General features: G+C 34.9%; 1 protein-coding gene across 4 annotated transcripts in view; it reads right to left on the minus strand.

Moving 5' to 3' along the window:
* The window catches only part of LOC105466970 (NHL repeat containing 2), a 53,732-nt gene that overhangs the window by 26,545 nt on the left and 3,192 nt on the right, over nt 1-23,995 (minus strand). Inside the window, exons 1-4 of one of the 4 annotated variants that reach the window (XM_011716251.3) lie at nt 23,106-23,241; nt 21,995-22,125; nt 5,083-5,538; nt 2,337-2,458 (exon numbers count right to left, since the gene is read on the minus strand). In XM_011716251.3, the coding sequence (XP_011714553.1) occupies nt 2,337-2,458; nt 5,083-5,538; nt 21,995-22,013 (597 nt within the window). In that variant the 5' untranslated portion in view covers nt 22,014-22,125; nt 23,106-23,241. Of the gene's footprint in view, nt 1-2,336; nt 2,459-5,082; nt 5,539-21,805; nt 22,126-23,105; nt 23,259-23,995 lie in introns of those variants that run through there. The other 3 variants (XM_011716223.3, XM_011716240.3, XM_011716230.3) reach the window with 3 other exon arrangements.

Consider the following 23,995-nt stretch of genomic DNA (forward strand, 5'->3'; position numbering starts at 1 on the left):
AACTACTGACGTGCCACTTCACACATGAACTTTTCATTATGCGAAATGAAAGAAGCCAAATACAAGAAAACATATATAATTCTATTTAAACAAAATGTTTGGAAAAGGCAAATTTACAGAGACAGAAAGTAAATTAACAGTTGCCTAGGGATGGGAGGGGATAAGGACTATCTGTAAGTGGTCATGTGGGTTCTTACTTGGGGGATGAAATGTTTTAAAAACCACATATGGTTACAGTTGCAAAACCTGTTAAATTTACTAAAAACTAATGAATTGTAGATTTGAAATGGGTGAACTTTATGATATGTAAAATATAGCACAATAAAGTAATTAAAAATATAAACAAAACACTTTGTTTACAAGATCACGTACAAATAAAAAGTAAGCATTAAAAATATCACAATGGGTATGTTAATGTAAGGGGAGTGACAGTGGGGGGTATGGGCAAGTAGGAGAATTTATAATTTAAATAAATTATTCTAAATGAGAAGGGTCTGCATGAAACTATGTTTGTGAACCGTGAATGGAGAAGTGTAATCAACTCAATCCTCTGCAAATGAGGTCTTAAACAAAAATAAAACACAACAAATATTCTTGTATTTTTAAATGGAAAAAATTCTACTTTCCATTTCTGCAGACACCATATTAAGTCATATAATAGAGAACAATTTCAGGTAACCTAAATTTGTTGTGATTACGCTACTTAAATGCATAAATATTTGAAATGCAACACATGGTCAATACTCCAAAACCCATTAAGTTGTAAAGCAAGAGAAATGACATACAATTAGAAAAGAAGGACAAGTACTCCCTGAATGTTGCAGGCTGGCTATTTTACCAATTCAATACACCATTAGAGGTCTAGCCCCTCTGATGAATTATAAAAGCATACAACCCCAAAAAGATAATGATAAAGAAATACTAATCATTAAAAATTCAGTAATAAAAAACCCCACTTTTCCATAAAATATACACAATGGAAACATTAGTCCTATGAACAGCTCTGCCTATAAAGGGATCTCTGGTCAAATAAGTTTAGAAATGCTGCACAAATATCTCCCTATTAATGCACTCAACAACACATTAGCATATTTAAGTCTGGAAGAAGAAAGTCTCCAAGACTTTAAAAAACACGTCTGCTTTAATGTATTAACCCACAAAATCTGTTTTTCATGTAACACTTTTATATTAAGAGGAATACACACTTTCGAAAGTGCTTCATGAAACAGTATTATTTGCTCACAAATTCATCCAACAAATATCTGTTGAACACCTACCATAGGCCAGGTCTTTTCTAGATGCCAGTATTTAGTAGTAGACAAAACATATTTCTAGCCCTCAGGAGGACTTACAGTACAGTCGCTATTATTATATATGTATTTTTTTCTACTATGTGTATATAGGTGATAATATTGTCAAATAAATGAGGATAAATGTCAATACTGAAAGAAACAGTGAGAAAAACAAGGAAGTATCTGAAACAATGTATTTAGACAGGATGAGTATGACGAACTTATTTTCCAAACACATAGCAACTTAAAGACCAATGGTTTAGCCAAAACAGCCATAGGTAGGAAATACTTGAAATAACTGAGTACATCTACAATGAAATGTGATATAGTCATATCATTCAGGTGACTAATATGCAAAAAAATAAAGTTAGAAAAACCTACAAAACATTATGTATGCATAGTATCGTTACCTTTGTTTAAAAAAATTCTCTACAAATAGGCTTTTTAATATCAATTTATTTTTATAAGAGTAGAACATTTCCAAAAAGACACACACTTTAACAGTGGATAGTTACCTCTGGGAAACTGGAATTGATGGTCGGGGACTTTCTTTTTAGCTTTATGTATTAGCTGACTTTTTAGAAATAAGAACACATATTACTTTTATAATAAGATAAAACAAGTTTTAAGACGAATTGGCTAATCAGTATTTCCAGCCAAAGCATAAGAGTTGAAGAGAAGCAGGAGTGATATGATTTTTTTTCTAGTTTGAGAAAATTTAACTGAAAAAGGACAAAGGATCATTGTAAACTAGTAGTTAGGAAAATACTTCAAAATGAGGAGCTTTTGAGTGGTTAGGGACACAGCTTTGAAACAAAGGGTTAAAAAAAGAACTCAGTGGGGTTTTCTTTTGTGGTAACGACATACTGACACAAATAGCAACAGGATACTTGAGAATAAAACTAAAGTAAGTACCTCAAAAAAAGCAGAACAAGGACATTGACATACATAAGCATCACCCTTTAACTTCAAATATTTAATGTAGCAAATACAATTCACTTTTTCTGATTATAAGTATTAAAACAAATTTAAAATGAAAATTACCTTTCTTATAAGGTGGTTTTCAGTGTCTGCCACATATATGATATTATTCATTATGGCTACACCCTGTGGAGAATTGAAAGTTGATTCTGAAAATATTCCATCTTTTCTTCCAGGGTTGGGTCCTAAAATGAGATAAAATTTCCCACTTAAGAAGTGATCTCAAGGTAAAACAAAACAAAACAAACTTGTATTTAATGCTGGGATTTTAATATTTAATATAAAAACATGGTATGTCCATATAAAAACTAAAATGTTCCTCAAGGACCATTTTTCTTAAGAGTGAGTTTTGCTAATGACAGGGCTCATAGTGTAATTACTAGTGTACTTAAGCATAGTAGCATATAGTGAAGAAAATAATTTTAAAAGCATTCTAATTATCCATTACCTAGACTACAAAGATTTAAAAATAACTCCAATTATTCAACAGATGAACAATTTTTAACATTTTTGAAAGATATGCTCCTTGGATAATACAAGCCCTTTCCCTAGAAAAATACACATGGCTAAATTGTTGCAAACAATCCTAGATCCTGAGGACCACTGAAGCCTTTCCTTTAGGAGCCCAAGGACCCCAGATGAAGAATCCTTATCTACTATTTCACTTTGTCACAAAGTCCTACGATATATCGTACACACTATGAGAGAGAGTGATTCTAGTACACTTCTCAGTTTTAACAATTCATGTAGAGTTTCAAGGGTGGAGAGCATAACACAATAAAATGTAATTGTTACTCCCCTGGCCAGCAAACAAGCCATTCAAGGCCTCTAAATCAGCAGTTCAAACTGCTTTGTGGAACTCCATCGTCCGAGGCAGCCATAAAAAGGTAGTGTAATGGAGTGGCTAGAAAACAAACTCAAGGCCTGGTACAGTGGCTCACACCTGTAATCTCAGCATTTTGGGAGGCCGAAGCAGGCAGATCACTTGAGGTCAAGAGTTCGAGACCAGCCTAGCTAAAACAATGAAATCCCATCTCTACTAAAAATACAAAAAATTGGCCAGGTATAGTGGCAGGTACCTGTAATCCCAGCTACTTGGAAGGCTGGGGCAGGAGAATTGCTTGAACCTGGGAGATGGAGGTTGCAGTGAGCCGAGATCATGCCACTCCACTCCAGCTTGGGTGACAGAGTGAGACTCTGTCTCAAAAAAAAAGAAAACGAACTCAAGAGCCCAATAGACCCTGTCTAAATCCCAGGTCTGTCTCTTTCTAGCTGGTGGTTTGGGCTAGTTCTTTGTGTCTCAGTTTTTCTTCTGTAAAATGGAACTAATTACCTAACTCATAGCATTGTGCAGGCAAAAATGAGTTCATACAAGTAAAATGTTTCGAATAATGCCAGACATATAGTGTCTGCTGTAATTATAATTGTTAATAATACTATTATTATTGTTGATATTGATAAGAGTTCCCTGAAAAAAAAGGGAGAGTTCTGTGGTTATGCGAGATTGGAAAAGATTGCGTACTATACCCCCTCATGAGGAAAATTAGCAGAGTAAAAAATTCAAGAAATATTATACCATCACCAACAAAAATCTGTTAGATAACATTAAAGTAGTGTTTCCTGAGTGTATCTGACCAAATAATTCTTTTTTTAAAATTAAAGAATAACTATATCAAAAGGTAACAGTATTTCTAGAAATATGTTTGGGTAGTATAGCTTGCTTGGTTTCTCTTTTAACAAAGAAATATGTTTGGGCAGTGTAGCTTGGTTTCTCTTTTAACGAAGAATATTCACCTACACTATTTTGAAAATCACAGAATCTATTAAACACTTTAAAACCACTTAAGTTCAAGCTGCTAAAAAAGACACTTTTTGAGTAACAATTCAATTCTCATAACTGCCTGTCATAAATCAAAATACCAAGTAGCCAAAACAAAACAAACACCACAAAACACAACACCTACTGTATCTTGGCACATTAAGAATAACATCAGGGCATAGGACTACAACTAGCTTTTTTATATTAGGAACTGAGACATTCCTACTTTATGTACTAATGCTGCATATATTACTAAAACAGGACTGACTGCAAAGAGATGAATTACTTTTGTCTTTGACTAACATGTTGTCAGATGTCAGTTTGGATAAGTAAGATTAATAAGAATGTACTCCGTAGAGTTTATTAATTATGTACATGTAACCAAGAGGTAGTTTTAGATCTAAGACCAGGGAGATATAGAATAAAATGATCCATGCTTGCATGATACTTATACTCTGCTACACCTATTTCTATTCTGGAAATAGATCCAGACACATGTTCAAGTTCTTATGGAAACAAAGAGAGAAAAGTAAAATTATGCATAAATTCTAGCTTAATTATTTTATAAACTACTTCTCAAGTTCATGGGGCACTGACATGATCTTTAAAAAGATATGGCTACATTTTGTTGGAAAGTGAAACATAATACTTCTACTTAAAATGTCTGAAATCCAAAATGTATGTTTTCATCAGTAAGTACAGCAGTTAAAAAAAAAAAAAGATAGAATATACAAATGTATCTAAAAGCTGAACTATTTCCTCTTTTTCACCTGGAGCTTTTTCAGTGTTTCTGTTTGTTTTATGAGGGAGGGAGAAGAGGTTAATTCAGACATCATGCATTAACTAACAAAAAATTTTTGTTAGGAAGTTAAATCAATGTATATCACTTTTCTATAATTAGTTTTCATTTAGACATTTCAGCTTTTATATTTACCTGAGCTATTTTTTTTTACTGTAAAACATATTATATATCATAATCAGAAGCTTTACCTCCAATGCTATATTGAATTTGTCCATTCTTCCAAACGACCAAAATTCTATGATGTCCAGTGTCTGCTATTACCAATCTATTAGTAACTTGGTCTACTGTTACTTTGCCAGGAAACAGCAATGGTGAAGGTGGCAAAGAATCTTTATAGAGTTTTATTCCAATTTTATCATCTCTGATCTGCCCCCTGTCTTTGTAATACTTTAAGGCAATTGAAGTATATAAAAATAATTTATCTTTGTGTCCCTCTCCAATCAAAGAAAACAACATGTTTCCGCGAGGTCCAAGTATGACTAGAGTTGGCCAGCAGGAAACTTCTAGTTCTTGCCAAAGGCTGGCATCTGCATCATTAACCACAGGGTGGGTGATGTTGTATCGAAGAACAGCACTCTTAATGTTATCCAGGACTTTTTCATTTGGAAACTTAGCTGAGTGAACACCAATAATGAGAAGACCATCTGAAAGGAAAACATTATATGTTAAACATTATTAAATATTTATGTTTGAATATCATCATCCACACATTAGGTTTTGGGTCACTAATAAATATTAAAAGTCCATAGATCAAAAAAAACAAAAAGTAGAACTACGCTGGGATCTTCAACTGCATTTTAACACACATACAAAAAACTTACAAATTTAAATCTCGTAACAATCTTGATTATTACATAAAAACACATATCAAATTCATATGGTTATTGAAGGATTAAAACTCCTTTTTTCTTTTAGTTAGATAACGCTATAAAAATAATCTTTATTTTCTTATTAAATGTGGAAATTTTTTCCACCTATAATAAGCCCCTTTGAAATTCAGTTGCTTATGTCTGCTTTTGGGAGGTATTTATTGTTATATCACTCTCTTATATTTTTTGATCTAACTTTACATTACAGATTAACAGAATAAATATAAGCAAGATGTTTCCATAATACAAAGCTTTTGATTTATTTAAAATTCCTATTGTATGGTTCTTAGAACAAGCCTTTCTGTAGACATAACTGCTGAAAACAACATACGTCTCTTATCTAATCAACACATTATTTCAAGAAGTTAGTGACAAAAAAAAAACAGTGTTAGGCTGGATTCAGTGAAAAATTTCAATATTTACTACCAAACTAGTAGAGATAATAACAGCTAAGTACATTCAAATCTCCCAACACACCCATCAAAAACTACTCAAACCTGCAAGATGAACAAATAAAACCACACAAATCAGGAGGTATAATTTCCCAGAAGCTCATGCTTTTATTACAACTATTAATTCCAAATCAAAACACAAACATGCATGCTTGAAGACACACCCTGCTTGAAGACAGAGAAAAGTAAACAAAACCAGGTAGATTGTACAGGAGGGTCAAAACTCAGAAAAGCAAGTGACAGAAGAGTGAACTGCCAATTTTATTTTCTTTTTCCATCCTTTTCCTAGCTTTGCCCTGAGAGTGGGTTCCAGTTTTGGAGCTGTATGGGGAGCCAAAACTCCCAATAGAAACCTGGCTGCAACTCTGGCCCAAGAAACCACGTAACCTGGACAATGTGGGAGAAACCCTGAGGAGAAGAGTTGGGGAAAGCAACTCCTTATCTCTGAGTATGAACACTCACAAGTCTTAGTTTAACCTCTAAACTACAGTACATGGAACAGACTCAAAAAAGTGTAGCAAATGCTTGGGGAGCTGAGAACTGAATAACTGGGTTTACAGAAGGAGAGGGAGCTGATGGAAGATGAGACAGAAGTTATAATTTGAATTAAGAGGGTTGAATGCCTACTAAAATAAAGCTACCAATATTCCCTACAGGACTACAACAGAACCCAGAGTTCACATATCATCACATTCCAACGTCCAGGATACAATCCAAAATTACCTGACATTCAAAGAAAAGAACAAGGAAATATGGTCAACTATCAAGGGGGGAAAAAAATCAAGAGATATCGATGCCAAAATAAAGCAGATGTTCGACTTACCAAAGACTTTCAAGCAACTAGACAACTATGCTCCATGAGGTAAAGAAAAACACATATGAAGTAAGTAAAAAGACGGAAACATAAACAGAGAAATGGAAATTATAAAAAATAACTAAAAATTTTAGAACTGAAAAATACCACAAGTTCACTGGATGATCTCATGGGCAAAAAGGACATGACAAAGAAAAGGTTAATGAACCTGAAGACAGCTCAACAGAAATTATCCAATCTAAAGAACACAAAGAGAGAAAGAAGATTGAAACAAAAATAAACAGAACCTAGGGGCCTGTGGAACAGTTTCAAAATATCTAAGTAAGTATAACTGGAATCCCAGAAAAAGTGAATAGATTGGGGCAGAAAAAAATAACTGAATAATGCCCAAACTTTCAAAATTTGATTAAATATACAAATTTAGAGAATTCAAGCTCAGCACACACAAATTAAAACCATGTCTAGACACATCATAAACAAACTGCTGAAAACCAAAGGCTGAACACACACACATACACACACACACCTTGAAAGCAGCTGGGGAAAAAAGATGCAGTGAGGAATGGTTGCCTGGGGAATGTGGGTAAAGGTGGTGGGGCAGTGTGGGAAGGACTGCACACCTGTTACCTTGGGCAAGTTACTTAACTGTTCATCTGTTTTCTCATTTGCAAAATGAGGAAAATAATAGTAAATGCCTTGTAAGTCAGGTGGATTAAAAGAGATATCTGTGTAAGGCATTTAGCATAGTACCTAGTGTAAAGTAAAATTTCAACAAATTTTGCTATTATTATTTTTTAAAGTTGTAAGCACAAAGATTAACAAAAGATAAATGTAAACATTTATAAATATCAGAAGAGATTAGGAAAATAAAACAGCAAAGAAAGTGCATCATGTTGATAAACACAACAGATATAACCAAATACACATAATATTTGTACATTACCAGTCATACGAATAAATACCAATGGGCTTAACTCATTATTAAAAGAAAAAGATTTGAGGCCGGGCGCGGTGGCTCACGCCTGTAATCCCAGCACTTTGGGAGGCCGAGGCGGGCGGATCACAAGGTCAGGAGATCGAGACCACGGTGAAACCCCGTCTCTACTAAAAATACAAAAAATTAGCCGGGCGCGGTTGTGGGCGCCTGTAGTCCCAGCTACTCGGGAGGCTGAGGCAGGAGAATGGCGTGAACCCGGGAGGCGGAGCTTGCAGTGAGCCGAGATCGCGCCACTGCACTCCAGCCTGGGCTGGGCGACAGAGCGAGACTCCGTCTCAAAAAAAAAAAAAAAAAAAAAAAAAAAGAAAAAGATTTGGATAAGTTCTTTATATAAAAGATACATCTAAGAAAATGTGAATCAGAAAGGCTAAAAATAAAGGGGTAAAAAAAAGATATGAGAGGCAAATGAAAGCAGTAATATCAGGGTTGTAGATCTTCTCCTTCCGCATCTCCAATTTCTGGGCCAGATGAGTGTTTTGCTCCACTTCATTATCTAAACTGAAGTTTACATAGGTTTCAGTTTATCCTTGTGAGTTCTAGCTCATGTTTGCACGTGCTTTCTGGTTTGCCCTTGTTCTCTGCTACTTTATATCCATCTTTCCTTCTCAACCGCCTGACCTGCCATCAGGAGATATAATTTGCCAACAATTACACTTTAATTCCAAACCAAAGCACAAGAACATATACACACATATCTCTGCTTGAAGACCCTGAAAAGTTAGCAAACTCAGGTAGGTTGCAGGAGCACACAGAAGCAACAGCCTCACATATACTGGTTAGCCATGTAACTCCAGTAACATAAGGTCAACTACCTAAAATGAATCCCCTATTAGTTCTCTCATTATTATCCCCAGTTGTTGTGCTTCTCTGATCAAACTATGACTAATATACCAAAACTGTAATTCCTAGTTTTGGTGTTAGCTCTACATGTGTAAAATCTCCATCCATCCATTAGCAGTTTCCCTACTCACCTATGGTTCCCTTGATCTCCCTATAGTAGATTCACCAGAAAGGGCACATGTGCACAGTACTCTCTGAGTTTTTGGACATTCAAACTGTTTTTCTTTAACCTTGATTGATTCTTAAAGGACAAATGGTTGGATATAATCTTTTTGGTTTATTATTTATACTCATTAAGATTTCTGAAATGTCACTGTACTGTTGCCTTGCTTTGTAAGTTATTTGTGAAAAGCATGGTCAAACTTAAATGTCTTTGTAAACTACCTTTTCTGTTTTTCAATGTTTAAAATATAATAATTTTACTAGGATACTTCTTGGACTGTTCTGGGTCAATTTTCCCTGGTACCTAGTAGGCCCTTTCAATATGTAGATTCAAGGTTTCTTTTCTTTCCAGAAAGTTTTCTTGATTCTAATTTAGATATTTGCTCCAGTCAGCTGTTCTGATTTTCTTGAGGGTCTCCAAGTAGTCTTATGTTGGACCTCCTCTGCCTGTTTTCCAATTCAATCATTTTTTTCTTTAAACCTTTTAACTTTTTTGTTTAAGCTCATTTTCATTATTTAGGGATCCCCCCTGCTTTTAATGCCCCTTAATAAATTTTTATACAAATTTATTGTCCCTTGGACAAACTTAGTTTTCTTTGTAATACAATTTTGAATTTGTCTTCTCTTTTCTGGATTCAGTTAACACTCCTTTCCTTTTTTCTTTTTTGTCCATTTCTTAGTTTTCTAATTTGTGATTCAAACTGTTTTTTTCATTACTCCTAAATGCTGACTGAGGATATTTAATCCAGTATGAAGGAAGGTGTTACAGTTTTGTCAATTTTGTGATTGTTAGAGAATCTGTATCAACATTTTAACTCTGAATTGCACTTTCAGCATTTTTTGCAGTAGTTTTTATATAGGTGTGATCTGCTTTTTTCTATTCCTCTTCATTTTGTGAACAGGGTTCCTAGTTTGACAGCGCCCTCTTCTGACAGTTTCCTTTTTCTGGGCAGTTTCATTTATGAATAGCATTGGTGGAAGGAGGGGTTGGTATATCATCTTTCTCTTTTGTTTCCATTAGAACCTTAGCTTTTCCCTCGTATTTCCTTCTTTCCCTTCAGTGGTCTGTCTCTAAGGGAAACCACATCTTTCCTAGATAGCTGATTATCTCCCAGGAGCAATACTTCTCTGAGGCTTCCCTAGTCCTGCACTTTTAAGAGCTGGTGATACGGTCTAGTATATCCAAACCTGTGTTCAGTATTTTATACTTTGTATTGGAGCTTCTCTTTCTGGGGGTAAGGAGACTATTCTGTTTGTGCTTTGTCTAAGTACTCTGAACCACTCTACTTATTCTCATGGAGTCTTTTAAGTCTCTCCTATACTTGTTCTTGGCATCCACAGACTTACAGCAATAGAACCTTTATGGGAATTTAGTTTATTTCTGAACTTACATGTAATGTGAAGCCATGATATTCTCTGTCTCCTAGTATCGTGAAATGCAGGGCCAAGTGTGGTTTTACTTGCTCTCCCCTTTTTTATTGTTTGGAACAGAGGGGAGGGACAGTGGGGAGATTCAACATCAGGTGGCCACCATCCTCCTCCAAACCCAGAAGTAGCAGAGATAGATTCTTTTTAATAATCAGGTTTATTGACACATAATTATTTACATTAATCTTTCATACTTTAGATTAAATTTAATTGAGTATAAAACCAGAAACTGGTATAAAAATAGGAGTATAGTATAAAATAGAAGTATTTCCAATAGTATAAAAACAGAAGTACTTCCAATATGATAAAGAATAAGGAAAAAATGCCTACTATCTTTACTATTGTTTAACAATAAATTGGGGTGGTGTGTGGGGGATTAGCCAACATAATTAGACAAGTGAAATCAATTAGAGGCATAAGACTGAAAAATTTCTATGTGGAGATATAACAGTACATCAAGAAAAGTCCAGAGACTCAATTATAAAACTAAGTCAAATAATAAAAGATTCAGGGCTAGGTGCAGTGGCTCACGCCTGTAATCCCAACACTTTGGGAGGCTGAGGCCGGCAGATCACCTGAGGTCGGGAATTTGAGACCAGCCTGACCAACATGGATAAACTCCGTCTCTACTAAAAATACAAACTTAACCAAGCGCCATGTAATCCCAGCTACTTGGGAGGCTGAGGCAGAAGAATTGCTTGAACTTGGGAAGCGGACGTTGCAGTGAGCCGAGATTGTGCCACTGCACTCCAGCCTGGGCAATAAGAGCAAAACTCCGTCTCAAAAAAAAAGAAGATTCAGGAAGATAGAATACATAATTAACACATGGAAATCGATAGCCTTTATATACTCAAACAATAACCAGTTAGGGGATATAATGGCAGACAAAACTCCATGTACAATAAACAGCCATATAAACATAAGATTAACTCAACTCAAAAATGCATCTTAAAATTATACCAAGATACCATTTCCTACCTATTAGATTGGTAAAAATTAAAAAGTATGTCAAAACATTTTATTGAAGCAGCACCTAAGAAAGAGGTACACTCACACACTGCTAGTAGAAATACAAACTGGTACAACTTTCCTGATGGAGAATTAGGCAATACCTAACGAAACTACATATTTACTTAACTTTGACCCAGCAATGCCACATCTAGGAATTTATCCTTAGGCGATTCCACCAGCAAGACAAAAGCATACCCACAAGATTATTTATTGCTTATAATTGCTAAATATGGAATGATCTAAGAGCAAACACACAGGATAGGAGAGTGGCTGAAAGAGGTATGGCACACACACAGTGGAGTACTATGCAGTTATTTTTAAAAGTCAAGAAGTTCTCTATGAACTGTTATGAAGTGACTCCTGGGATAAATTTTTACATGAAAAAAGCGAATGTATAAAAATGTCTGCAGAATGTCATGTTTTGTTTAAAAAAAAAAGAAATTTTTAAAAATATGGGACAGAAATGGGAAGGCAGGAACAGTTAGAAGGGATGGGTGGATAGAATAAGTATCTGTTTCATCCTCACTATGAAGACCATATTGTCTTACACACTGAAAAACAAAGTCAACAAAGATAGGGAGGAGGACTTAAAATGAAATACAAATAGAAAAAAATAAATCTAACTATACTTCAAATGAATAACATAATCTAATGGGGGAAGCTGAGAAGTGGGATGGAATAGCCTAAGTAATTTCCGAATTATCTGAGAGACTAGAAGCAAAAACACCATAGTAGCAATGAGCACATCTAGTTCCCAGACCTTGGTTTCTCAACACCATTCCCTACTAAAAGGAATCAAAGCTCCTTAGAGAAATAGCTGACTCCGGGTTGGACTGGAAAAACATTAGATACATCTGGAAATATTTTGGTGTGATTAGTAAGGAAGGGCTCAAAAAAGGACAAAGAAATGCCAAAAGAACACAGAACACAGCCTGAAGGAGATCCTATTAGTCAAATCTTGGACAATTTGAACACGAAAATAAATTATCACAGTAATGATTTATAACCCAGTGTATTTTAAATAAGAATCCATGAGTTAAATCCATATACATTTTATGTACATTATATATATGTAATATTTATCATAAAATGTTATCATGTATCACACATATTTTCCTTCTGATGAATATATCCCAACATTTCCTTGAAGAAGTGATGACTGAAGTGAGATGTGAATGATGAGGTGTTAGGTGCAGAGAACACTGAAGGAGATTCCAGGGAAAGACAACAGCACCTACAAAGACGAAGCATGAAAGATAGAAGAAACTTACGAAGGTAAGCGACTAGGCACAGAGAACAAGGGAGAACGTGGGACAAAATGAGAATAAACATACAGATGGGATCAGTCTCATAAGTCATGGTAAAGATTTATATCTTTATCCTAAGAAAAATGGGAAGTCCTATGGAGAATGAAGTGCAACGTTCAAAGATATTTCAAACTAAAATCACAACCTTCCCCTCCAAATATGACCTTTTCAGTGTTTCCTGTCACTGAATGGCACCATCATCCATCCAATTATACAAGCAAAAAAACAATATAGGACATCTCTGTAATAACCAATCAGCCCTCTCTCATCATCCATACTTAATCCACAATCAAGTCCTATTGCTCTTATCAGCTATGACTGGTTTCAAGTTGTTATCTGATCTCACAGAGAGCACAATAGCCTTGTCACAGATTTCCCACATACATGCTTGTCCACCAAGGAGTTATCCACCCTGAAGTCACTGATCTTTTAAAAACACAAATCTGATCATGTCACCTTGTTGCAGAAAATCCTTCATTGGCTTTCAATTGTTTCCAGTATAACAAATCTCATCTCTCCAGCATCTTCTCCACACCCTTTTCCTCCTGCAGTATATTCTAGGACTTCCCTTGGTTCCTCAATAATATCATTACTCCTTTTGCTTTACAGGGTTGACATACAGTGTTCCCTCTGACTGGAATGTTCTCATCTGTTTTCACCTACTAAAGGCACATTGTCTTTTAGAACTAAAGTTCAATTTTTACTTTCATAAGAAAGATTTCTTCCAGATTAAACTCTATGTCATCATAGCAGCCTACAATTTTTTCTATAGATCACTAATCAGAAATTATAAAAATATGTATGTGATTATTTAATTATATGCCTTCTCGTTAGATTATAATGCCTACTAATTACATAGTGCCCATGCATGTTTTATTATTCTCCAGTACAGTGCCTAGTACATAAACGAATGATTTCACAGGACATAAATACTGAAGGAATTTATAAATCTGTATAATAAACCATATCATATTGTCTAAATAGGAGATCTATATTGATGTACATAGAAACACAATTGCCAAATATCCACTCCCATTTTTTTCTGTAAGAACCTCAATATTCAGGTTTTTCTTAAATTATTTTGCTTTTTCTGTTAATCATGCATAGTAAAAAGCGGGTGTAAAAGATTCTTCCATTAATGAATCCTTTGCCAATACAGGGATCAAAATTACTCCATTTAAGAGAAAATACAGAAGGAAAGGAAAGGAGAGGGAGACAGGAAAGAGGGAGAGAAGAGGGCAAGGAGGAATGGAATGAGGAAAGGAGAAACTATATCAGAAATTATAACTTCCTTCTTTTCAGTGAAGTAAAACAAACAACAACAAAAACCACACACACATGGTGGCTCAGGCTATTTGTAATACCAGCACTTTGGGAGGCTGAGGCGGGCAGATCACTTGAGCCCAGGAGTTTGTGGCTGCCGTGAGCTGTGACTGCACCAGTGAACTCCAGCCCGGGCAACAGAGTGAGATCTTGTCTCTGACTAACAAACAAAAAACATGATAAATATATAACTGCTTCTAAAATATTAGTAATAAAACCACTTTTTAAAATACATATTTTTAAAGCTTCAAAGGTCTTATTGAGAGATGTATACTTCTAAGTGCACTCAATTACAATTGTATATACTATAGTAGAACGTGTAGTTTAATCACAAGCAATGTAAAAACCTAGTTAAATGCAAGGACTGAGAATATTTGAGGCATTTTTGAAAGACGTTTAAAAAGAAAAAAACACCTGTAATGGTGACATTCTGAGATCCAGAAGACAACCATGGCTTCACTAGACAAAAAGGATGAGACAATGATTCCAGGCAGAGGGAACACTGTGTCAAGGTGTTAAAGCAAGAGGAATGATGATACTTAGGAATTGAAGGAAAGCCAGGGAGGCTAGAACAGCCTTGAGGAAGGATGAGAAGGGTGTGGAAAAGATGCTGGAGAGGCAAAATTTTCGTTTTTATACTAAGAACAATGGAAACAGGAAAATGAAAGGATCAAAATCGCTGAACACTAAACTGGGAAAGAAATAAGAAGCAAATTTGAAAGCAAATCAAACACTGATGTCAGGCTGTTGTCCACACTAAACATCTGAAAATGTGCCATAAATTGGTAATATTTTCATAGTACTTTAAGAACACAGAACAATACATAGACGAACTACTGAATAAAGAAAATATAATGTGTGTGCAGAAAGAGTTAACATAGTAACCCTGGCTGCTATCCTTTAAAAGGTGTGCAAACAAGATTGGCTCTTGCCTGGCTTCTGGGAGCTTAGATTTCAAGAGGGTTTTCACCATTCCTAGAACTGATAAGAGTGGCTCACTATGCCTAAAATGTTTGTACAAACAACACAGTTTATACTGAATACCTGCTTTCCTTCTGAAAGTCTGGACTTTTGAAACAAGACAGCAAGCAGAAGCTGCCTACATGACCAGCCCCCAAGAAAAGCCTTGGTTATTTCTGAGCCTCTCTGGTTGGCAACATCCCAAATGTGCTGTCACAACACATTACTGAGGAAATTAAGAGCATCTTGGGTTGACTCCACTGAAAGAAGACTCTAGAATCTTGTATCTGGTCTCCCTTCAACTAGCCCCATGCATCTTTTCCCTTTCCTGATTCTGCTTGGTATCTTTTTGCTATAATATAGCCATGAGTACAACTCTATCTTTTGAGTAGTTGATTCAGTACAACTGAATCTTGTGAGTGAGTACTCCTAATGAAAACTATCAAACCTGGTGGAGGAGCTGGGGGGGGGGTGGCGAGGTTTGAGAACCATGACACAAAGTGAAATTACAGACAGACTTATTTAAAGGCTTAGTTTTACTCTAAAATTAAAAGTGCATTCTTCTAATTTTTAATAAAGTACAAAACAGAAAAAAGCATATACTACATGACAATACTAGCATTTACTCAACAGTAATATGAAATTCAGATTTTTAGAAAGTCTGATTTAGTTATACATTAACATAATATACACCCAGCAATCACATGAAAATACACAAGGTTTTCCTAATAGATGCTTTCCTGTAAAACAAAAGTGCTTTTCCTTAGATAATAGCCATTATGTTCAATTTCAGTACCATATAATAACATACCATTAATGTACACACCATAAATAAAAAACTTAGAAGCTCTCAAGTAGAAAAGGGTTACAGTTTAACATAAATATGTACTAAGTTATTATTAATTAATAACAATCTTAGGGCATAGTTACTTCTTTTAAAATGTTTAAACATCAGAACAATTCATTACTATTAAATACGTTTTGCTTTTTGCTTTCAAACTTTTTGGCACTTGCGATTTCTCATTCACTACTGTGAAAGTGGCACTGCCCCCTATTACAAACCCGTGTTTAAAAGCTGATTTAGAGGAAGCAAGTTGATTATGAAATTGGACCTCTTTCAAGGTGTTCTGAATTAATAAACACTTCCTTATTCAGTGGAGCATTTTTGGCTTTATGGTAAAATGAGCGGAACATTTCATGGAATTTTAAATATGCTGCCAAATGTCACTTCGAGAACATAAATAGCACTGCTGCAGATACATTCAGAAGTACATCAAATAGTAATGGGAGAAGACATTTAACTACAAAAAAAGCAAATTTAATTTAGTGACTTAGTGACAGCTTACTGAGCTGTCATGTGATCATTTCTGGGTATGTCCGCTTTTATGAATATGAACTGAACTTATCTTCTAATCAATATAAAAATATTTTATTAAGTTATCAGGATTTTCATATAGCAGCATATTACAGAAGTAATGTTTCTTTGAAATACAATGTTGAGACTACTTACAAAATATTTTTAATGGTTAAAAATTTATTCCACTATGTAACAAACCTGTACGTTCAGCACATGTATCCCAGAACTTAAAGTAAAAAAAAAAAAAAAAATCCATGATATATTTAAAAAAAAGAAAGAAAAAGAAAGTCTCTGTGAACACGCATCACAATGGCATTCTCAACTATTTCTCATGCTTTTCCTTTTTTCCAATATTCTTCACAAGCCTGCGGCAAATTAAAGTTCTACGGTAATCTCAAAAAAATATATTTTCCACAAACAATATTCTAACAACCAAATATAGAAAAACACTAGTCAGTATTCTCTACCACACTAACAAGTAGTTATTGGGCCAGCAAATCATACCCAGTAATATGCTAATAAACCAGCTCTTTTATATGGTGAGAGGAATGGGGGATGAATAGCGATTTTTAAAACCTCTGATCTGTAGCATTTGTTGATTTCCATGGTCTAAATACTCCCACTATGGCTGATTTCAAGATTACCACTGGCTCATAAAATTTCTTACATACTTAACAAATGGCTCTCACCAGCCTACAGGAGCCAGCTCCAACACACCACTGACTATTCCCTTCCCAGTGGTGCACAATTCTGACCTTGTAAGGTTCATTTTTAAAATAGTTGTTAAAACTTGTTAAATCTTGGCTCACTGCAACCTCTGCCTCCTGAGTTCAAGCGATTCTCCTGCCTCAGCCTCCCTAGCAGTTGGGATAACAGGTGCACGCCACCATGCCCAGCTAATTTTTGTATTTTTAGTAGAGACGGGGTTTCACCATGTTGGCCAGGATGGTCTCCATCTCTTGACCTCATGATCCACCTGCCTTGGCCTCCCAAAGTGCTGGGATTATAGGTGTGAGCCACCGCGCCCGGCCGATTTTTGTGTTCTTATGGTTTCTTCCATAAAATTTATTATTTTAACCATTTGCAAGTGTACAGTTCAGGGTGTTTACTACATTCCTATTGCTGTGCAACCATTGCCATCCTCCATCTCCAGAACTCATTTCATGTTGCAAAACTAAAAATGTTCCCATTATACAATAGCTCCACATTCTCCCCTCTAACTAGTCACTAGCAACTACCATTTTACTTTCTGTCTCTATGATTCAGACTACTCTAAGTACCCTGTGTAAGTGAAATTACACAGTATTTGAATTTTTATGTGTGGCAAAAATTGTGAATTTTTTTCACCTAGCATAATGTCCTCAAAGTTCATCCATGTTGTTAGAATTTCCTTCCAAGGTTGAATAATATTCCATTATACGCATACACCACATTTTCCTTACCTATGATCCATCAATGGACACTTAGGCTGTTTCTAAATCTTGGCTATTGAGAATAATGCTACTAGATATAGGTCTATTCAGGTTTTCTATTTCTTCATAGTTTCGTCTTAGTAGGTGTTGTTTTCAGAAATTCATCTACTTCATCTAGGTTATCCAATTTGTTGGTGTACAATTGCTCATAGTACTCATAATCCTTTTTACTTCTGCAGAATTGGTAGTAATGTTCCCATTTTCATTCCTGATTTTAAAAATTTGAGTCTTCTTTTTTCTTAGTCTAGCTAGCTAAAGGTCTAGGAATTTTTCTGGTACTTTCAGAGAATCAACTTTTGGTTGGTTGTACCCAAATTGATCTTTTCTATTATCTATTTTGTTTCTCCCTGCTTGAATCTTTATTTTCCTTCCTTCAGTTAGCTTTGGGTTTAGTTTGTTTTTCTTTTTCTAGATACTTAAGGTGTAAAATTTGATTAAGATATTTGTTTTTTAATATAAGCATTTATAACCATAAATTCTTCCTTAGCCCTGTTTTCACCATGTGCCATAAGTTTTGTCACATTTTGTTTTCATTTTTCTCTAAGTATTTTCTAATAATTACCTATGTGTTTTCTTCTTTGGTCCACTGGTTATTTAAGAGTGTGCTCTTTGATTTCCACACTTTGTGAATTTTCCAGTTTTCCTTTGGTTATTGTTTTCTAACTTCATTTGTGATCAGAAAAGATACTTTATCTTTTAAAAAAATCTACTGAAATTAACTTGTGGCATTAACTTATGGTCTATCCTGGAAAATGTCCCATATGCAATCCTGTTGTTGGGTAGTGTTCTCTTGTTGGGGAGAGTGTCCTGTATATATTAGGTGTAATTCTCCAACTACTATTATAGAATTGTCTATTTCTCCCCTCAATTCTGTCAATTTTTGCTTCATATATTTTGTCTGTTATTAAGTGCCTAAGTGTTTATAACCATTGTATCATCTACATATTAATTTTTTTATTTTTTAATAAATGAGGTATTGCTATGTTACTCAGGCTGGTCTCCTACTCCTGGCCTCAAGTGATCTTCCTGCCTCAGCCTCCTGAGTAGCTGGGATTACAGGTGCAATCTGTGCTCGGCCTGGGCTTTTTATTAGTATATAATGCCCTTCTTTGTCTCTTGTAACCTTTTTAGATTTAAAGTCCATTTTGTCTGATACTAACATAGCCATCCTAGCTCTCTTTTAGTTACTATTTGCATAGAATATCCTTTTCCATCCTTTCTATTTTAATCTGTTTGTATCTTTGGCTCTAAAGTGAGTCTCTTGAAGAGAACATACAGTTGGAATATGTTATATATTCATTCTGCCAATTTCCACCTTTCAATTAGAGGGCGTAATCCATTTACATTTAAAGTCATTATTGACCAAGAGGGACTTATCTGTCATTTGGCTATTTGTTTTCTACATGCTTTAGAGCTTTTTTGTCCCTCATTTCCTACAGTACTCTTTTTTGTTTGGTTGACTTTTATTTTGTAGTGAAACATTTAAATTCTTTTATTTCATTTTGTGTATGCTCTTTAGTTTTTTTTTTTTTTTTTTTTTTGTAACCAGGGGAATTACATTTAACATCTTAAAGTGATTACACTCTAATTTGAATTTATGCCAGCTTCAATAACATACAAAAACTCTGCTCCTTTAACACCTCCACCCCATCCCTTTCAGTTGTTGATAGCCCCAAATTATATCTTTGTACCTTGTATCTCCAAATATATAAACTAATAATTACTTCAATGCATTAGTTTCTTAAATTACATAGAAAACAGGCCAGGCGCAGTGGCTCATGCCTTTAATTCCAGCCAGCAGTTTGAGAGGCCGAGGTGGGCGGATCACCTGGGGTCAGGAGTTCAAGACCAGCCTGGCCAACATGGCAAACCTGTCTCTACTAAAAAAAATACAAAAACTAATTGGGCATGGTGGCAGGCGTCTGTAATCCCAGCTACTTGGGAGGCTGAGGCAGAAGAATTGCTTGAGCATGGGAGGCAGAGGTTGCAGTGGGCTGAGATTGTGCCACTGTACTCCAGCCTGGGGAATAGAGCAAGACTGTCTCAAAAAAAAAAAAATTACATAGAAAACAAAATGTGATGTTACAATAACATTAGCTTTTAGAATAATTTTAAAAATCTAGTAGTCTCTTAAATCATGTAGAAAACAAAAAGTGGAGTTAAACTCCATTGTTACAGTAACACTAGTTTTTATACTTGCCCACGTATTTACTTTTACTGAGATCTTTATTTCTTCACAGGCTTCAAATTATTGTCTAGTGTCCTTTCATTTCAACCTGAAGAGCTCCTTTAGCATTTCTTTCAGGGCAGGTCTATTAGTGAACTCCCTTAGCTTTTATTTATCTGGAAATGTCTTACTTTCTCTCTCACTTTTGAAGGACAGTTTGCCAGGCATAGAATTCTTGGTTGACAGTTTTGTTCCTTTTTAGTACTTTGAATATATTGGCCCACTGCCTTCCGGCCTCCAAAGTTTCTGATGAGACATGAGCTGATTATTGAAGATTTCTTGTATGTGATGAGTTGCTTCTCTCTTGCTGCTTTCAAGATTTTCTCTTTGATTTTAGGCAGTTTGATAATAATGTGTCTTGGCGTGGTTCTCTTTGAGTTCATCCTACTTGGACTTCACTAAACTTCTTAGATGTTTGTGTTCATGTTTTTCATCAAATTTGGGATGTTTTCAACCATTATTTCTTCAAATATTCTCTGCCAAAATGCATATGCTGGTCTGATTGATGGCGTTCCAAGGTCCTTTAGGCTCTGTTTTCTCTTCTTCAATCTCTGTTCTGTTTGTTCCTCAATCATTTCCATTGCCTTATCTTCAAGTTCACTGATTCTTCTTCCTGCCTACTCAAATCTATCTTCGAATCTCTCCATGGCCTCTGACCTATGAGGGTTTGACTTATGATTTTTCAACTTTATGATGAGTTTATCTGGACATAATCCCACTGTAAGTCAAAGAGCTCCTTATGATTTAGGAAGTTATGATTTCTACTGAGTATCACCTTTCCACCATCAAGTCAAAATATTTTAAGTTGAATCATCGTAAGTCAGAGACCATCTGCTGTGCTACCAAGCATTAAACATACTTTCTCAACTTAATATTTTCAACTTACCATGGGTTTATCAAGCTTCACTATAATCAAGGAGCCTCTGTAGTGAGTTTCTCCTCTCCGTTAGTCCCCACTTTTCAATTTCAGAATTTCTTTCTAGCTTCTATTTAGGTTTTCTCTTTATTGTTATTTCCATTTTCTTCACACTTTTTTTAAACTTTTTCCACATTTTCCTTTAGTTATCTGGGTATCTTTAAGACAGTGTTTTAAAGTTTTTGTCTCATAGATAGGCTATCAAGTATTTTTCAGAGACAATTTCTATCGGTTTACTTTTTTTCCTTTGAATGGGCCACACTTCCCTGTTCTTTGTGTATGCTTTGTGATTCTTTGTTGAAACTGAGAGTGAATTCTTGCTCCACTTACAAAGTATTTTACTTTTCAGAAGTGTATTTGTATATAAAGATATTTTTAATTTTTTGTCACAATAGGCTATAAAAACAATGTTTCCAGTAAAGTGGTAGGCGATTATAAGGATCCATTCTAGGAAGTCACTGAATCTGCTTAAGGTATGGGGTTAACCATACGCTCACCAAATAGTCTTTTAGGGGTGATCTTAGGTATGGAACTGGTAAACTTTGAGATTCTTAACTTCATGTGTAATGCCATTCTAAAACACAAATGTCATCTGTCTACTAAAAAACAAATCAAAAACAAACTTCAATATCTCTGTATCCTCAACAGAAGGAAAAGTCTAAACTATTAAGAACGCTATACAATGCATTTCACAAGGTGGTCCTAACCTAACCTACCTTTGTCTCCTTTTACTTTTACCATGAACCCTTACAATCTTGCCACACTAAATTATTTACCTGTTCTTGGAGCAAGAATCCTACTCCTCTGTGCTTCCATGCTTGTTTACCTGACGCTTCCTCAGCCAGGATTGTCCCTTCTGCCCCATTTTCATTTTCAGCTGCACTCCTGCTCATTTTTCAAGTTCTAGCTCAATTGTTTCCTTCTCTGAGAAATCTTTTCCAATGTTTCTAGGCAAAGTGACTTACTCCTTTCCTCAGGTTCCATATGCTTTTTATTCAATTTTGTTACATATTTCCTCAGCAGTTAGCAGAGTACCCTGCACATAACATGTTCAATAAATGTGATGTCTTGAACAAGAAACACTGGCATCCAAAACCTAGGAGATAAGATATCCACATTTCTTAAATCCATACAGATATATTTTTAATAACAGGATTTAGCTAGTAGAAATATTTGAGTTCTTGATAAATCATTTGACTGGTAATTTTAATATACAATCTATTACAATTCAGAAGCATCTGAAGTTTAAGTTGCACTGAAGATTTCTCTATCACTTCCTCTTTAAAGTTTAGTTTCAGAATATCTTTTACTTTTGTACATATATCGTCTATTCTCATCTTTACTATCACAGGATTAGTGACCCCATCTCTTTTTTTTAATCCACTCTAAGATTAGTGCTTCAATTCATTTAAACCTAACTAAATGGTACCTTTAATTAATTTCATTTACTCCCATGCTCTTTTTTTAGAAAGTAAACAAAAAAAAATTAATTTTTCAAACTTCTAAAGCCAATAAGTGTAATCTACATCTTTAGAATCTGTAATACCATAAAAATGGATTTCCTAGTGTGCTTTGAAAAACATTAGCTGTAATAAATCATTTTTTAATGAAGCAGGGTCAATGAAAGGGTATCTGTTATATTTGGCATTCCACTGCAGTTAATGTCATTCAATATTAATGAAAGCCTAGTCACATTTCCTAATAAGAACTTTAAACCTTTATATCACAGTGAAAAGACTATAAAATTAAGGTCATATATTTTATTTTTTTAATAGAAAAAATTTAAGTAAACCTCAACATACAAAGACCTTTTAAAATACCTGATCATGAAAAAAGCAAATTATGCCCTTAGCCTCAGAGAAAAAAACCATATACTAAATGCTGGTTCTTTAGATAGGCAGACCACTATCACTAAGCTTAACCCTTTATGAAAAGGTACATGTCATAGATTAGAGATTACTTTTAGAATCACTGAAGTCTTGCCAAATGTTCATTCTCCTATGAGCTAATGAGTCAGCCACTCTTCCAGTGACTATGCCAGAACAGTCTGTTAGAAACTAATTAAAGAGCAGATACCTTTATCAGAGTATGTGTGCTCTAATGCATGGAGATCAGGCAATAGGTGAATACAGTTTATGCAGCAGTAGGTGAAGAAATCAAGGATGACTATTTTTCCACATAGATCCTTGTAGACAGAAATAGGCTCTTCTGTGTTCAGCCATTCTAATCCTGAAATTTACATAAAATAAATTACAATGATTAAAGGGAAAAGGAATTTACCTGAAACTTTCCATTAAAATGTGATCTTTTTTTTTTTTTTTTTTAAAGACTAATGTGAATAGTCAAACACTTTAAGAGAAAGTAGCACCATTTAAAGGCTGTGGCAGTTGCATGCTATTTACTATTGTTTACTATGAACCATAATTTTCTATCAACAAAAGAAATAAAAGACATATCTGTATGACTGTGACTAAACAGATTATTTGTGGTTTGGAAGAAAAGACCAAGAAGGCAAATCAATGGAGATTAAAAGCCCAAAAAGGGAAGAAAGAAAAGGAAGGGATGGGGGTACGGGTTGGGGAGCAGGAGGAATAGAGGATGGGAAAGCTGGCTATTATAATGCCGTCCGCAAATAAAGCAAGAAAAAGCTACTAAATTCTTTCAGAAAGAGTGTAATAGTCTGTGAAAAGGAGTAAGGGCAACACACTTAGGCAAAAAAAAAAAAAAAGGAAGAAATATCAAATAGTAAATCAACCTAATTATATAAACAATTAGATATAAATGGGCTACCCAGAATAAAGGTCAAGCTTAAGAATAGTAAGACATAACTAAACATCAAAAAGGAGTGAAATGTGTGTAAGGATAAACATACAAAATGCCTAAGCCAGTTTCCTAAAGGAGAAGAAACTGAAATATTCTGGATTTGAATGAGACCGTAAATACAAAATATGTTAAATGTAAAGTTA

This window comes from Macaca nemestrina, chromosome 9, assembly GCF_043159975.1.
Source record: "Macaca nemestrina isolate mMacNem1 chromosome 9, mMacNem.hap1, whole genome shotgun sequence".
Lineage (NCBI taxonomy): Eukaryota > Metazoa > Chordata > Mammalia > Primates > Cercopithecidae > Macaca > Macaca nemestrina.